This window comes from Pararge aegeria, chromosome 16 (genome assembly GCF_905163445.1).
Source record: "Pararge aegeria chromosome 16, ilParAegt1.1, whole genome shotgun sequence".
NCBI classification, from domain to species: Eukaryota; Metazoa; Arthropoda; class Insecta; order Lepidoptera; family Nymphalidae; genus Pararge; species Pararge aegeria.
Window position 1 is genome coordinate 5999400 of NC_053195.1, and position 17041 is coordinate 6016440.

A 17041-nucleotide genomic window follows, 5' to 3' on the forward strand; every position below is an offset into this window, starting at 1 on the left:
TAGAATAATATACATAAAAACTTATTAAATACAGAAAAACCCTCAGACATCGAAAAATATTTATGTTCATCACACTAACATTTGTGCAGGTGTGGGAATCGAACCCACAGCCTTGGACTCAGTCATTAGTCTCTGCCCGCACCACGCAATCGAGGAGTCGTTTCTGAGTATCGAAATATTTTAAATCGGAGCGAAAGGGATCTTATTCTTTTATTATAATGCTTTGATTTTCCAACAATTCAGCTTGCCTTCAGCTTGGACTTTTATCAAAAAGCTTGTATGATAGAAATCAAAATAATGATTTGAAACTCTAAAAAGATTTATATAAGACCCAATTTCCTTTGAAAGTATATAATTAAATAAGCGAATATTGCGAGCGAGAAAATCTTGTACTAAGGCTATAGACTGTCTCAGTCGCGACGGAAGTAATATAAATGTCTACACGTTACGTTGTCACGCCTAATTATGAACTTTAAGCTCGTAGTAATAGGGTTCTTTGGAACGGTAATTAAAGTATTTGTACTGTAAGTATCATATTTTGATCTTCAACCCTCTTCTTAAGAACGGTGTAAGACTCGAAACAGTGATTTTGAATACAGGTAATAAATACCCCAGTTCATACCAGCCACCTATATACCAGGCAATCCATGTTTTACTAGAACCTTAAGATATTACACCCGAAATATGCCCCATGGCGAAGCGTCGAAATAATCTAAAAATGTCTTAGCGTTATAGTTTACCTTTTTTGTTTCTCTAGACGCTACATTCGTTTACTTTAGGTATTATATACAAGTAGGTAAAACGGCGTATAGTATTATTCGACGGCTATTTGGTAGATAATTCGTTGCCCAATAGTGTTTAGCTATATATTTACCTAGCCTAATTTTAGTTTTATACTAAAATCCCTAACTTAGATACCTACGTAAGGAATAAAAATTACTAACATGTACTATCAAATAAACACTTGTGCACGGACACCTGTCTGAATTAAATTAATATTTATTTATTTTATTTATTACTAGCTCTTGCTCGCGACTTCGTCTGCGTTTGATTTTGTTTTTTAGCTTAAAAGTTTAAGTAAGCTTAGCCTTAAATGAGGGGCTTGCTGCTGTCCGCTGAGGAGATCTGTCCTCTATCTCCAACCACAATTTGGGCAAAGTTAAACACATATTATAACCTCTATAGTACAAAAATAATTATTTAAATCGGTTATAATTTGTCGGATATGGTGTAAAATTGTCAAACACTCATCCCCTCTCCCAAAGGAACCGAGCTTAATGTCGGGATAAAAAGTATACTTTATTACTTCCAACACTTCCAAGAATATGTGTACAAAGTTTCATGAAGATCGGATAAGTAGTTTTTGCGTGAAAGCGTAACAAACAAACTTACATTCACAATTATAATATTAGTAGGGATTAAAAGCAGATGTATAAGACCGGGTGGATCGGATTTTTTAGGACGAAATTTCATAGGTTCAAATTTTGAAGCAGAATCTAAGAAAATAATATCGCTTTGATATTTAATGAAAGATTACCTACTAGCTTTGCAAATTATATGATAATGATATATAGGTGTACATAAGACAGGCCTAGACCAGAAAAATAGGCTTAGATAAATATGCGATAGGACAGACAAGGATTAATAAAATCAGAAGCGATACTGTTGATCTTGTGGGGAAGATCCCTACAAAATGATGAGGGTTCAGGTTTCTATTTACTTGTAAATTTTAGCCAAGTAAAACTTTATTTACAATTAAAATAAAATTTACAAAAAAAATAACTACCAATTTCACTATTCTACACTTAAATAACGTAAATAATATATTTGCAGGTCAACTGACGCCATGAACTTAAGAAATCCATATTTTCATCCGGACTTTAAAGGTCTTTATATCGATAGTAAAATGAAAAAAAGTGAAACATAAAATGTAGAAGACAATATTTAAACGAATTGAGTAAGTTTGATTTGTAAAATTTATGAACTAGGTTTCGTAAGAAAAGGACAAATTAAAAAAAAAAATTACAGTGTTATGTGTTAACATGTGTTGTAACCTACGGGTCAAAGAAAGAACGGCTACACGTAGTAGTGTTCAGTGTTAAACGTCGCATTAGAATGAGTGCCACATGTTTGATGCTATTAGACAAAACAGTCTGCCGCGAACTGCCGTTTGCTGGTACTGGCCCTTAAACCACTTAGGTCTTTATTCGCAACCCTACGGATAGAATGGTGTCAGTGATAATGTGCAAAAAGAGATAAGTGCTTGACAAAATGGCTATGGTGATATCTTCGACGACAAAAGCGGCGATTGGCGGGCTCCTCGCCCTGATGATACTTGGAGCAGTTCTGGTGGTCGGAGCGGCCTTCGGCTGGTTTGACCCTAAGAGGGAGGATGAAGATACTCCGGCAAAAATCAGCGCTAGGCTTCAAGGGAGGACCTCATTCGTGACTCATAGAGCTGTAAGTAGATTTATTTTTACTTACCCATTATATTATTCGTTAATTATAGTTAGTTCAAAAAGGCAATGAATAAGGAAATGCGAATGGGGAATGGAAAAGGGGTACTAAAGTGAAATAAAAGATATATAAATAAAAATTTCGCAGTGACAACCATAATATAGCTGTGTTTGGATTGAAGGTCAAGTAATAATAAATAATAAATAAATATACTACGACAATACACACATCGCCATCTAGCTCCAAAGTATGCGTAGCTTGTGTTATGGGTATTGAGATGACTGATGAATTATTTTTATGAATAATATACATAATACTTATAAAATACAGATAAACACCCAGACACTGGAAAACATTCAGGTTCATCACACAAACATTTTCCAGTTGTGGGAATCGAAACCACGGCCCTGGGCTCAGAAAGCAGGGTCGCTGCCCACTGCGCCAATCGGCCTTCTGAAATAAGGTTTCGGATTAATAAAGAGGCAGGAAAAAGGTAATATTGCCGTATGTAAATTGTATGATATTTATATTAACGGACGCTATTTTTACCAAAAGAAATGATTTATTTTACGTCCACGGAAATAAAAACTTTTACGCTGAAATTAAGTATTAGCTGGTATAATTAAACAGCTCACCGTTATAGCGTTGTTATTTTAATGAAACCAGTGTTGTTAAATTTAAAAATAAACACAACACACTTTATTACGCATAAAATATGAACCCCTGTTCTAATTACTTTAGTAGTTTTACAACCGCCTTGGTAGCATTTTATATTTCTCTTTCTGAAACAATGTGATATAAGATATATCTTTTTAAATTTATAAATAACTCTAACTAAATGAATGAATAAACTTAAACCCCTTTATTGTATAAAACAGATAACAACTAATTACATGCAAAAACATAAGTTCAAATATATTTGAATGTTGCCTTATCGCTGAATATAAATCTGGTGAAAGCAGATCTGAATATAGTTCTTAACCTTTACTCCCCTGTCTTCCCACGCGTCGAATCGACTATGGAAATATTACGCAAAACGGATAGCAGCGTCCCCTGTGCTACTGCCATCTACTGCGATCCGCAACCCGTCGGCCAAACTGGTTGGTTACTGGCACAACCGTGAAAAAAGCAGATAGCTGCAAGCTATATATTATTTTTATAGCAATAAAACAAAAAAAACAAAATGTTAAATCACAATACAACATCCGTTTCAATACAACAAGTATAGCTCCTTGTATATATATCTTATAAGGTTGATTGCAAACACGTGCCGGCTGCAGTGCAGGCAATAATCCATCTACAATCAATTTCTGCAACGACTCCCAATAAGAAAGGCCTTTGCCATGCTATTTGACGCGTTCTTTTATTTATTTCTTTACCATTAGCTCCCCCATTACTTGACTTCCTTCTCAATGTTTAATAACATTTAATATCCAGTAAGATCTAAGCATTCGATACTTCATTGGTGTCTTGGAAGATGCAGCCTAATTAGACAGCGTTTGTGCTAGGGCTAGCATGAGTTAATTTAGTTTAAAATATTTTTTGTTTAAACAAAGAATTAATAAATATCACTCATATACATGGTCCCACCACCTATGCTATTTTAACTTACTTGTTTATAACTTGAATAAGTCCCATTACAATTCTTGAAGTCGATTTTAATTATCATCAATAATATTAAAAACTAGTGATAACAACATCGTCCGAGTACAAATTCGTAATATTCGTATAAATATTTCTTTTTGTTGTTTGTTGTTTAGAAAAAGCTAATTATATGACAATCCGGTGTTTTTGAATAAAATAGGTGCCTCCATACAATTGCTAATTCTTGTTTCACCCCTTATCCCCCAAAGATTTAGATAGATAGATAGATAAAATCTTTATTGCACACAATTTATAATAAAATAGATAATAGATTATAGATTATAGATTTAATAGAAATTTCCTTTTGTAGATCCCAAAATTTCGAAGATTTTTAAAGAAACCTACTTTTCAAATTTAACTTTCTCGACCCCTTTCAAGAGTAAAAAGAGCCGAAGGTTTTGGTGTAGAGTATTGAAGAAATTATAAATTACACCGTACAGATTTTTCTGCTTTTCGCGGAGTAAGTATAGCAAATTAAGCTTAATGTTCATAATATATTATGGGATTCCGCAAAGTAACGCCTGCGTCTATACAATACTTAAAATTTTATTTATTTGTAAACATTATGACTCTTTTGCACTACAATAAGATTTGTAGGTGTGATGGCAGACGTTAGAAACTATTAAAATTTGATAAATAGTGTTTAACTTCAGTAATATTTTTTTTTTACATAGGACTTGGTATAGTAAATTTCTAAGGAATGTGTTTTATGAGGCAAATAAAATAACATTATTTAAAAATATGATATATAACAACTACCTAAAATATAAAAATGTAACACAGCGCTAAAATTTTAATATAGAATGAAAATTGTAATATGACGCGTAGTGGTATACCGCGACTTCAAAGTGCGCTTACCATAAATCAACAATTTTAATTTTTTACCTTAGGGCAGTTTACTTCGAAAAGTGCAGTAAAAATATTGTGCCAGTTTTAACTTTTTGAATTTATTTTCCATAACCTTTGTACATTCATTTTAATGAAACTTTTTAATGTCTTCTACTCCTACATTATTATGTGCATCGTTTATCCTATGTTTTTTTTAAAGGAACGTCGAAATGCCTTATATTATGCCTTGTCAATCAATAAAAAATACTTTATTGCACACAAGAAATAAATAAAAGAGAACAAAGGTACGAGTCATTTAAATTTGTCTAACAAAGGCGGCCTTATCACTTATAGTGCATTCTTCCAGGCAACCATTATGAGGAATTGGCTCACATATGAATATAAAATAAACTAATACATAAACTGTACGGTAAAATACTAAAAGTATATGTTATAAGTAATAATAATTAAAAACTAAAACTCTTTTTTGGTTTTAATGCTTAATATATTTATATCATGAAATGAAAAATGTAGGCTTAATTTATTAGAATTCTATGACGATATTATTATTATTTATTGGTACCAAAGCAAGCCACCATATAAAACATACCAACCATCACTCGGCCTTATTGATTAGCATGTTGGAGGACTTGGACTTCGATTCTCAAGCCAGTCCAAAAAATCTAGGTTTTTCAGTTAAGGACTTTTCAGTCATTTTTACAAATTCACTAAAGAGCTTACCTACACTTGAAGGAAATATAAAATTGAAGTCAAGTTGAAATACCAAATATATCAAAAGTGCATCGAAAATTTTCGGAACTGGCATAACTTGTACCCGCATGATTTAATTATAGCTTATTTAGTTTTATAGTTTACAGTATTAAAATCATTTTAATGCATTTATGACACTAATCAGATTAGGGCTGTTGCAAATAGCTTTGTTAGAAAATGAATTGATGTGGTCTTGCCCGGAGTTCACTCGGCTCTCTCTCTTATTTCTATATAAAGCAGTATGCATCGGTCTTCTGTCCCCCAGACGTTGTCCGTTCCCAAGCAAAATAGGAGCTTTACGTGTTAATAACGTCTGGAATGACACCCGTACGACGTGTCATAATCGCATACTTATTTGTTTTAAAATTCATAATCTTAAGAGCAAAACCACCCATTACAATCTTTATGGTCCACGAGAATAGTCTGGAATATATTACTTTAGTATTAAACCGCCATTGTATAACAATGTTTAAAAAAAATCTTACCTTGTAACTAAAATTGTGTGAAATAAAGTATGTCTTTTTATATAATATATCGAGTTGACTGCGCGTAAAAATGTTCAAACATAAACTTAATGTCGCATGTAATAAAGTTTACATTTGAATATTTTAATTAGAATCGAGTCAGTGTTAAGTCGATGTATTGTTACACCAGAAATGTGTTGCCACATTAAAAAACATATATAAGTGTAGCCAGCTATTACCGATTGTTTGTACTACAAAATCACAGGTATGAATATTTCATCACTAAGTGTCGGTTTGACAAATGGATCCGAAAAAACTTTCGTGACCGAAATCGTTAGGCTATAATCGTGTAACAACAAAAAATGTCAAGTTTGGGCGATTTTTTTTAAAAACACATTAAAATTCTAGAGCGTTACCAACCGATGATTATATATTATTGTTTAGTTCTTTGACATTATCCGTCTTAAAGATATTACATATTGTAATAGTAAATTTTCACTTTAATAATATACAGAATCTAAATCAATGGAAATTTAAGTAATTAGTAAAAATTATGAAAATTAAGCTTAAAACCACTATGTAAAAATTAACTAGAAACTACTATGTTTTGATATGATTTTAACATTTCTACCTCGTTGGTTTAGTTAGTAGTTTCTAATTATACACACAATATTTGTTTATGACATAATGCAACTTACATTGATCCTCAAATAAAAAAAAAGTGATACAAAACAAAATGATGTGTAAAATGTGACTGTAAATTTACAACAATGGTAGTGGAGAAAAACTGTATGGACATCTCTCACTGGAATGGTTTACAGTCAGCTTGTTTGTTCCAGTTTTATTTAGGCAACAATGCCCTTCTAATATTGGGCTTCTGCATATTGGCCTGACAGAGAGCAGAGACAACTTGTAATTTAAATAAGTGCTGCTAGTAAACTGTAGGAAATACTTCAATTTACATCAGCTGACAATTATTATAATATTCAATTAATGTTCCTCTCCATTGTACAGGAGTATGTTTACCTATAAAATACTGCAGTATGGCCAGTTTAATAACCACTGAATCTTTCAAAATCTAAGTCTATGTAGAGTTATAACAGTGCATGATGCCAGTGATGACTTTTAGCTTGGAATTTGCCGCTAATTATGGGCCTGTTAGAAAAGCACATTCGCAAAGTGTGCGAAGGAGAGAGTTATTTTAGAAGTATCTTAATAAAATCTAAGGAAACAAGGCAATAAGTAGAAGAATAGCATAAATTTATTGGCGATACAAAAAGCATAATATTATAACCAACATGTATTTACTTCTCTAGCCTGCATTGGCTCATTATGATAACGAATATTATGATCAATTTCCTCGATTTCAATATTATACCAAAATTCGAACCAATATATTTTAGAAAATACGAACGAGCGTAATATAAATTCAATATTACAACAGATGTCCCGAGGTTGGCGCTGGAGCAAATATTAGTTGTTTTGAAGGAACACATGTTTTGTAAACATAAACACAGCTTGCCCTTACAAAATACGATCTGAATATCTAATGAAACGCGCTGAAAAATGATCCAACCGTCTTTGCTGATTTACATAAAAATGTAAATGGGCATAAATATTTCATTCACAAACAATCTTGGCGCTGCGTTCACTATTTCACTTACATATATGGGTTGTGAGAAAAGCATCGTGACATAAGGGGTTGTATTATAAAAGCCACAATATCCTGCTTAATTGACAGATAGTCAAGGTTTCACGGCGATATTAAAATTTAACGCGGCGATAACCCTGAATATAAATCTCCTTTGACATTATAATCCCGAATGCAAATGTTATATTATGTTTGATAAATAATAATACTTTTTTTACAAATCTATACCTCATCATCATCATCATCATCATCTCAACCAATTGACGTCCACTGCTGGACATAGGTCTTTTGTAGGGAGTTCCACAATGCACGGTCCTGGGCCGCTTGCCTCCAACGGCACCCAGCTACTCGCCTGATGTCATCTGTCCACCTCGTTTGGGGCCGACCTACGCTGCGTTTACCGGTGCGGGGTCGCCATTCCAGCACCTTAAGACCCCAACGTCCATCGGTTCTCCGAGAATCTATACCTAATGTATTTTAATCTATGTTATTTGTAACTCGATATTTTTTTTAACCTTTAAAGCCGTTTGATAACTCTCAACGACTCTTTTGGGCCGGTTTGGTCATCGGTCCTTTAACGTATTCAACAACTAATGGTCTATGCTCTAAATGCCTGTATGAGATATGAGGCTTTTATGCATAAGTGTGACGTTGATAGGCTAATGATGAACTTGATGATGTAAATGACTGAACTATACCAAATCTTTAGATCTATAGATATTAGATAAAGTCGGTTTTGTAAAATAACACGGGAAAATTCATTAAATAGCTACTTTTATAACTGCGCAAATATAAATAATAGTCCATTTGACTTGTGGCGTCATGCGATAATCTTTTGCGGATGAACCTGAGGTTTGATAAATTTATAACTTTATAAAAACAAAAACAAAAGAGAGCGGTAATAGCGCACTGGGTAGGACCTCGACTTCACTTTCGGGGAGAGAGCGAGTTCGCTACAACGGTGAGTAAAACTGCTTGCCTGAGAGTTCTACATAATATTCTCAAAGGTGTGCGGAGTCCACCAATCCGCACCGGGCCAGCGTTGTCCCCTCCTCATTGTGGGAGGAGACCCGTGCTCTGTAGTGGGCCAGTAAAGGGTTGATGTGAGGAAACACAAGAGAACGAAAAAACTTCCAGATAAACATTTGTGTCTATATTATTGCACAAGGAAGTACCTTCATTTTCATATTAAAAACGTGATTCTGGTGCTAGCGTTATTTGAATGTTTTTATGGACTACGCAAATGATGCCGTTTGGTCATCTTTGGTAACCCATATTGAACGATAGATTTGTGGCCCTCACAATTAAGGCCTTCACTCATTAATCGACTGGTTCAACTTCAACTATCAATTCATTGTCGACTCGTGAAGGTGACTGCACTGACTGACGACAAAGTTAAGTCAACCAGTCTATAATTCGACTATCACTCCTACCACATCAGCCCTTGGTCAACCGGCTTGACCAAGGGCTGATGTGGTCTGAAGGGCTGTGTGTCGACAATTTGACAACGCGTTGGCAAGGAGTGGTAAGCGAGCAAGGTTAGAAGCTCAGGTTTGAAGTACTCAACGAGTGGGCAAATAGTCATCTACTCGTCACCAATTTATGTTAACCGCTTTTATAACAAATTTATTGATGCCAAGAGGCATAAAGCTAACTTTTGCATGCTCTAATTTGAATGGAGGTGGTGACGACTCGGCGTCGAGTCCGCTGGCGAAGGGCTTATATCAACACTACACCGATCTTTTATAGCATTGAAATATAAGCTTCATATAACGGAACATAAAGTGTTAGTTGAAGTTTATTACGCAAGGCCGAATAATCAATCACGTTAAAAGTTGTAACGACGTCAACCGGGAGATGGGGCGAGCGCAAAAGATTGCCATGAAAAGAGTCCCAAGGGTCGACGACATCAGGTGTGCCTCCAGCCAGAATTATATCGAAAATGCCCTAGTATTTATATCAAAATAACCACTAAATAATTTCATGAACATTGGGTGTGTATCAAATATAATTTTAATTATTTATTGGAAAGTATTAATTACTTAGATAAGCAATTTAAGCACATACGTTTAATGTTAACCAATACAGTAAAATATCTGGCACATATCAAGTTATTAACTTCTTGGTTAAATTTCCTTTTGTTTCTGTTATTACACAATCTCTTTTGTGTAAAATAATTGGAAAGTTTTCATTCCGTAAAGTAAATTAATAATGTAAAACAAATCTAGACCTACTTATCTATGTCCGTGAAACGAATTGTACATTTTATATTCACTATGGTTTAGCACGACAACACATCATTAGGTCAGTGTCCACGGTAATTCGATGATGGCCGAGACACGATTACTATTTATTATTTAATACCGTACTGCTAATGTTCTATTGATGATCTAGGCCTTTATAAAGTTTATAGGAAGTTTAGATTAAACACTTGTCTATTCGGTGTGTTGTATATAAAGTACATACTGAAAGTATGTAATTTGTCTATACATAAAGAAACAATTAAAAATCCAAATTATTATTGCCAAGGAATATCATGTTCTCTATGAATATTGAATAGTACCCAGTTAGACTGATAAGTAATAACGCCTACCCGAACAAAATAGCATCCTGTAATGAACTACTATGAGCGACCACTATTATTGAAGTGGCTAAGTACCTTTGGCCTCTTCAAAAATAGGAGGTTCAGTAGTTTTATTGTCTAGATAATTATCATCTATACTAATTTATTTAAATATTGTTACCAAATATGACAGAAATCACGGTGCTCGAATTATAGCCAACAAAAATACAACAAAATCGCTGTGCAGTTTACTAGGCTACACAAAATTGCAAATTTATTCAATGGCAGTTGTATATCATTTTATAACAAATTACCAAATGAAATCTTTGAGTCTCTCAATAAGTTCAAAGTTTATATAAAACGTACGCTTACAGAAACATCCTATTATAATATTAAGGATTACTTAAACGATAAAAAGCTTGGGTGTGACTTGCTCTAGCTTCATAGCTTAATATAAATTTACTGGAAGATGGTGATAACAAAAAAAATATTACCCGGCTAAGTTTGTTGTGGGCTCTTCTTAGACCAGGGCGCGTTTGGAACCCTCGTAGCTTTAGATTTAAGTTGGCGAACGAAGTTATCACCATCCCCTTACAATTATGTAAACAAATATGTATGAACGCTTCATAAGTGCCTGTGATAGGCCTATATGAATAAAGAAATTTTGAATTTGAATTTTGAATTTGACAAATGTGATAGCCTAGTAGTTAGAACTTTCGCTTCACTTCCGGGAGGCCGAGTTTGAATACGCACCTCTTATTTAAAGTTAGTGTGGAAAGATAGTGAGGAAGCCTGCGTGCCTGAGAGTTCTCCATAATGTTCTCAAAGGCGTAGCAAGTCAACCAATCCACACTGGGTCAGCATAGTGGACCCTTTTAATTGCCTTAACCCTTTTAATTGTATGAGGAGACCCGTGACCTGTAGTGGTTGGAAATTTTTTCTGGATTTCATTTCTTGCTGGAATCTTTCAGTCAAGACCTCGATATCAGATTTCGCTGCAGTTGAGAATTTTCCCTCGGACCAAAATTGTTGCGGTAATTTATTGAACAAAAATTGCCAGGGAGAGTTGTCGTCCGAAAAGGGGTGCTATTGTTCATTTATCGTTAAACTTGTTTTCCTCTTTTGCAGGTAAATCCGGATGAAAGCAGGCTTCCAGTTGTATCTCATTCTTCGCCATGTAAGTACATTTAAACGCCAAGATAGTCTTAAATTTTTACAAACGTGTAGACCATTTAATAATATTATCTTTAGATATTTTGCACACTGTCTACAGTATACAATCCGAATTCAATTATTTTACAGATACACTCAAAGGAGAAAAGGATGATGCAGTAAGTAATATGATTTTTACATTGTTTGATTAAAAAGTCACACAATAACGCAAATAAATAGATATTTTTATTTCATATAACTATAAACTCATTTGACGTTAATAACCACAACACAGTAAAGCTAGATAAATAATTAAATTACGAGATACAAAGCGCATAATATCCGGTACGTTATAATGAATAATATCATTAATTCATTCCCTTTAGTCGGTTCGATGACGAAACAACGAGACGAGATGAAAAAACTTGGAGATATATTTTCAAAACACTCAATTATAAAAAATAACCTCTTAAACTAAAACAACCTCTTAAACTTCTCTTACAATGGGATGGATTAAAAATGTGCAGATACTTTCACTCTTATTGGAATAGATATTAAGTGGAATATCTTCAAATCCCAAATAATTTATTGCATCCAAATCAATGCGAAATATTCAATTAAACGCTTGTATTTTTAAAAATTTACAAGATCTTGATACTTTAAATGAAATTATGGTTTATGAAGCATAAGGGAAAGTTAAGTTGCAATTCGGGCAAAGATCGGTATTATTTGAAAAGTAAAACACTTTAACAAGCTATGTATACTTAGGCTCATCAAGGGGATCATACTACTCATATAATTATACATACGTACTTATATATTATGTATAAGTCTCATACGAATTTATACTAATTAGATAGAAAAATAATTAGTTCTATTCTATTAATTATTTCGATCGATCGCTGGAAAATCAGTTATTTGTATTTGTAGATGTTTATTACTGTTAATAAACAACTGAAATATTGCAGATTTTTACGTTAATACAAAGAACAGGTTTAATAACAGCAAATTATTAAAAAAATACTATTGCTGAATAGGGTTAATAGAAGCAAGATAATTATTGTTGTGTTTGATAGCGACACTCACAATCTTTACTAAAATAGGCTTTCGGTAGAGATTTTCTCACCAGCAAAGTAATATCTCCAGCAAATTCACCTTTTTCGCCTGACTATGATGCGACATAAACCAACAGTGGTATGCGTTTAATACCATAGTCAGGTTTCCCCACGTCCCTCACGGGCAACAAAGTGAAGAGCAAACTTTCAGAAAATAAAAAAATCGAAGCACTAGTCTACCAGTGCAGTATTGCTGTCTTGAAGGATCAAAGCCCCTCATTAATGCATTTTCATTTGTTTTGGATAGGCAGCGCTGTCCAGTAAATGTCAGTGCAGTGCGAATGATTTCTTACAAATGCTGGAAGTTATGCCGGAACTCACAGGGCCTCCTGGACCCGAAGGCCCAACTGGTGCTGATGGAACTACTGGTGCACCCGGAAAAACGGTGAGTCAAAAACGATGTTTATTGAAAAGCATTTTTAGTCTACACCTCACGTATTTCTACTTTAATTAAAAACATAAGAGGTAATTATTAAACTAAAAATGTTCAAAGGAACATGGCAGATGCCGATCAAAAATCCGAAATAGAACTTTCGGCTGCCTTATATTATAGGCTCGTATAATAATATTATTTCATATCAAAAGAGTTCTCTGTAGAATTTGAATGTATGTAATGTTTTATTAATTTCTAGAGTCAGAGCTTTAAGATCTCTACCATTCCCCTATTTTACTAGTATGTTTTATTATTAGTGAGTGTTATCACACTCCCTTATTTCATTAAATTCGAAAAAGTTAATGTGAACTCCGAAAGTTTATTTATTATAGTTATTCTTGACTCTATTTTCTAAAATTATTTTTTTAGAATATTTTGGTTTATTCTTTAGTTATTAAGAAAATTACGAAAATGTTTTTTCTGTTGTCGCATAAATCTTAAGGATCATGTATTCGTGTTTGTATTGCAAATAAATTATGTCTTCTACATTGTTCCCCATACACTCTTGTATAGCAGGCATTTTGGTCTCCAACACAGAATACGAATGCGTTTCCGTCTGCTGTCTAAAGGATTCTTGAGCGAGGAAATTGACAAATCCTTTGTCTACTGGATCATTAATACCTTTTTTATAACAGGGACAAATAGGAGATCCAGGTGCAACAGGCCCTCAAGGCCATAAAGGTGATCAAGGGGAGAGAGGTGAAACTGGCAGTCCAGGAGCTGAAGGTCAACCGGGCCCTAAAGGAGAACCAGGTGTTGATGGTATTCCTGGTCTGCAGGGACATCCTGGACCTATGGGACCACCTGGACCAGCTTCGACAGCTTTAATAGTATGAAATTCAACTTTAATAACAAAAATAAAAATATATACTAGGTACATCAAACTACGACTAAGTTAAGAAAAGTCACTGGAACTTTGTGGTAGAGCAGTTGCTAAACGGAACTAGACAAGTCTAGAACTACTGTGCATTTTGTGAATGTTTAGGTTCTGTGAAATGGCTGCTTCGTGCTAGTTGGATAGATATTTAAGCAAATAGCTTGTGAGCTAGGTCAAGTAAAGCAAGCACTCGACAGTATACACATGGTTTATTTACACGCACCATTTCAAGCACGTTTACTAACCGTAATACATTTCTACCCCGTAAATATAGACACTGGAATTAATATGATGTAATGGTTACCCGTAAACATAGCCTGACCCCCTTAGCAACCCCGTCTCCTTTACAGCCGAATGTAAGTAAATATAAAAAAGCAATAAACGAAAGAGCCTTGGCTCGCTTTGCGACATTTAAGTGTATTAAAAGTAATTTATTCTCTTTTATATTAGCGTTAACTTTATACCGAACTTGTTATAGTGTTATTTGATTAACGACGTTTCTTTTGTGCTTTATAATTCTATGTAATAGGTGGTCTTAAATTCACAACCGTTAAAATAGTACTGAAAATACCTGAAGTACCTGATTAATAAAAAAAAAATATATTGATTTTTTTATAATAAATAAATACTAGGACTATAGGAGGAGTATCATTTATACGAAATTTTAGATATCATGGGTCATGCAGCCAAGTCCCTTGGGCAGTTAGTCAAATAAGTTAAAAGTTTTGTCGTATGCGGACCAAGTATGTTATAAGTTTAATATTTCTTTTGAAAAAATATGTTGCCCTCTATATTTTTGGAATGTCAAAAAAACCAAAAAAATAACGTTCTAAGGTTAGTTAAGGAGCAAATAGTATGAATACTTTGAATACTTACTTATAAAAAATATAACAGTAAAATAGTTATTTATTTTCCAGGATATTTATTGTTTCCTATTAAATTAATATGTGATCGTTAATACACTACAGATAAAATTACAGAAAATAATGAGAGTGTGAGATAAAACTCAATTAGGAATAATAAAATATAACAGACACGTATGAATAAGATTTTAATAAAATCCCTAGAGTTATTATTTGCCATTGGGATATATTTGGGATTATTTAACAAACACTCACAGTCTGTGACAGAAAATAATCATGGATGCTTTTAGTTTGCCGCGGCACGCCTATTACCACACGCTACCTAAAAGCTCTTTACATTGCTATTTCAATTTGGGTAACATTTTGAATTCACTGTCGCAATATGGTTGATGTGAATCCGATCGTGGCAATTGACTAGTGAAAATCAATACTTCTACATCTATACTAATACATTTATTATTTATCGAGTAAAATTTTAGTTTAAATAGATTTTTTTTGTTATGTAGCAGGACGTGAGGAAGGTAAAAATATACTCAAAACATTTAGGAGCCTTTAGTTAGCGAGTAATATTTTTTTAATTTGAAACGTATTCTTAGGAACAAAAAGAAATTCTGGAAAGTTTTAGGCTATATTTTTAAAAATTGAGCGAGAATTCGTCACATAGTGACAAATGAAAAATCCAGTGGATTTCATTGAAATGTTTAATAGAATTATTTTTTAGTTTTACTCGTACTTTACTAAGGGCTAAAGTATATTTAATTAATTCGGAGGAATAAAAAACGAATTTCCGCTCCATATTAACGATTCTCTTAGACTTTACGAGATTAAATTGAATTCATTCCATTCGCCCAATTGACATCATCTGTATTGGAATAAATGGAGGGTGCTTTAATTTTTTTCCGTAAGGAAATACGGCTTCGAGCTGAGGGCGGCTACACATCTTTTTAAATAATCACACTCCACTGTAGACATTTGTATTGCTAAATAATATATTCTTGTTGTGTAACAAAATGGCCCACTAATATAAACACGCTGTTTCTTATATTTTTCGCTATAAAGCATGAAAGTAAACTGTTTTTTTGCTGACAAAAAATAATATAAGTTAACTAAAGCAGGCTAACTTATACATTCAAAATTCATGTAGGCTTATCACAGACTTTAATAGGGAAGGTGAAGTTTATTTATTTCTACTTTACTTATTTAAGTAAGCCTACAAAATAGGCACTTTTGATAAGTCACATTTTATAACATTGGAGTGAATTGATAAATAAAACGGAAAACGTACAGCTAAAGGGTACAAAACTCACCCTGGCCTAAAAAACGGTCACAACAACCCTTTTTTAATTATATAAAAACAATAATAATAAGCTTTATTTAAATCCATTCAAAGTGATTACAGATCATTAAAACTAACAATAATGAGAATCTATAAAAATTATTATGATTAGAGATAAAATTGTTTCATGTATTATAATTGTAAATTGTTATTCTTGTACGGACCCCCTTCGGGTAAAAGCCTCATCCAAGGCATCCCACTGGTCTCTATTCGTGGCTAGCCATCTCCAACCCGCTATCGCTACTATTTCATCTACTCATCTCCCACATGGCCGGACTCTCGCTCTATTACCTCTTGGTCCGGACCAAGTGACTGATCTTATTGTCTATCTATCATCGTTACTTTTTTTAATGATATCGTCACTAAAAATCTAATCAAAAATTCTGTCATAGGAATCGGCGGGATTATACGGGACGGAAAGTGTGATTCAGGGGCCTCCAGGCGAAAGGGGCCCTATGGGCCTCCCAGGGCCCCACGGAGAGAGAGGCCACCAAGGGAATAAAGGTGAAAGAGGCTTACATGGGGGCAAAGGAGATAAAGGTGACCGGGTAAGTTACAAATTTATTCATTTCCATAATACTTTCTTCATTTTGACCTTTCCCTGGCACTTTTTAAGCGTACATATTTGTTAACATTATTCGTAGGTTATGGTGATATATACGATAACTTAAAACTTAAGATAGAAGCGTTATAAACGCACCCTACCTTAAGATGTTTCTTTAAAAAAAATGTCGATTAATATAATCGGACTTTAACTTATGAGGCCAGTTATCGAAAGAAATGCTGACTTCTCTGAGCTAACTAAGCTTTTTTTTTTTTTACTACAATACACACATCGGCATCTAGACCCAAATTAAGCATAGCTTGTGTTATGGGTACTACGATAA

General features: G+C 33.7%; 1 protein-coding gene across 1 annotated transcript in view; it reads left to right on the forward strand.

The window, feature by feature from the left end:
- Window positions 1-2259: 2259 nt before the first annotated feature.
- The window catches only part of LOC120630619 (collagen alpha-1(XXVIII) chain-like), a 39864-nt gene continuing 25082 nt past the window's right edge, over window positions 2260-17041 (forward strand). The window contains exons 1-6 of the mRNA XM_039899884.1: window positions 2260-2460; window positions 11507-11555; window positions 11681-11709; window positions 12893-13030; window positions 13714-13908; window positions 16547-16702. Coding sequence (XP_039755818.1) covers window positions 2272-2460; window positions 11507-11555; window positions 11681-11709; window positions 12893-13030; window positions 13714-13908; window positions 16547-16702 — 756 coding nt within the window. The 5' untranslated portion in view covers window positions 2260-2271. The remainder of the gene's footprint in view (window positions 2461-11506; window positions 11556-11680; window positions 11710-12892; window positions 13031-13713; window positions 13909-16546; window positions 16703-17041) is intronic.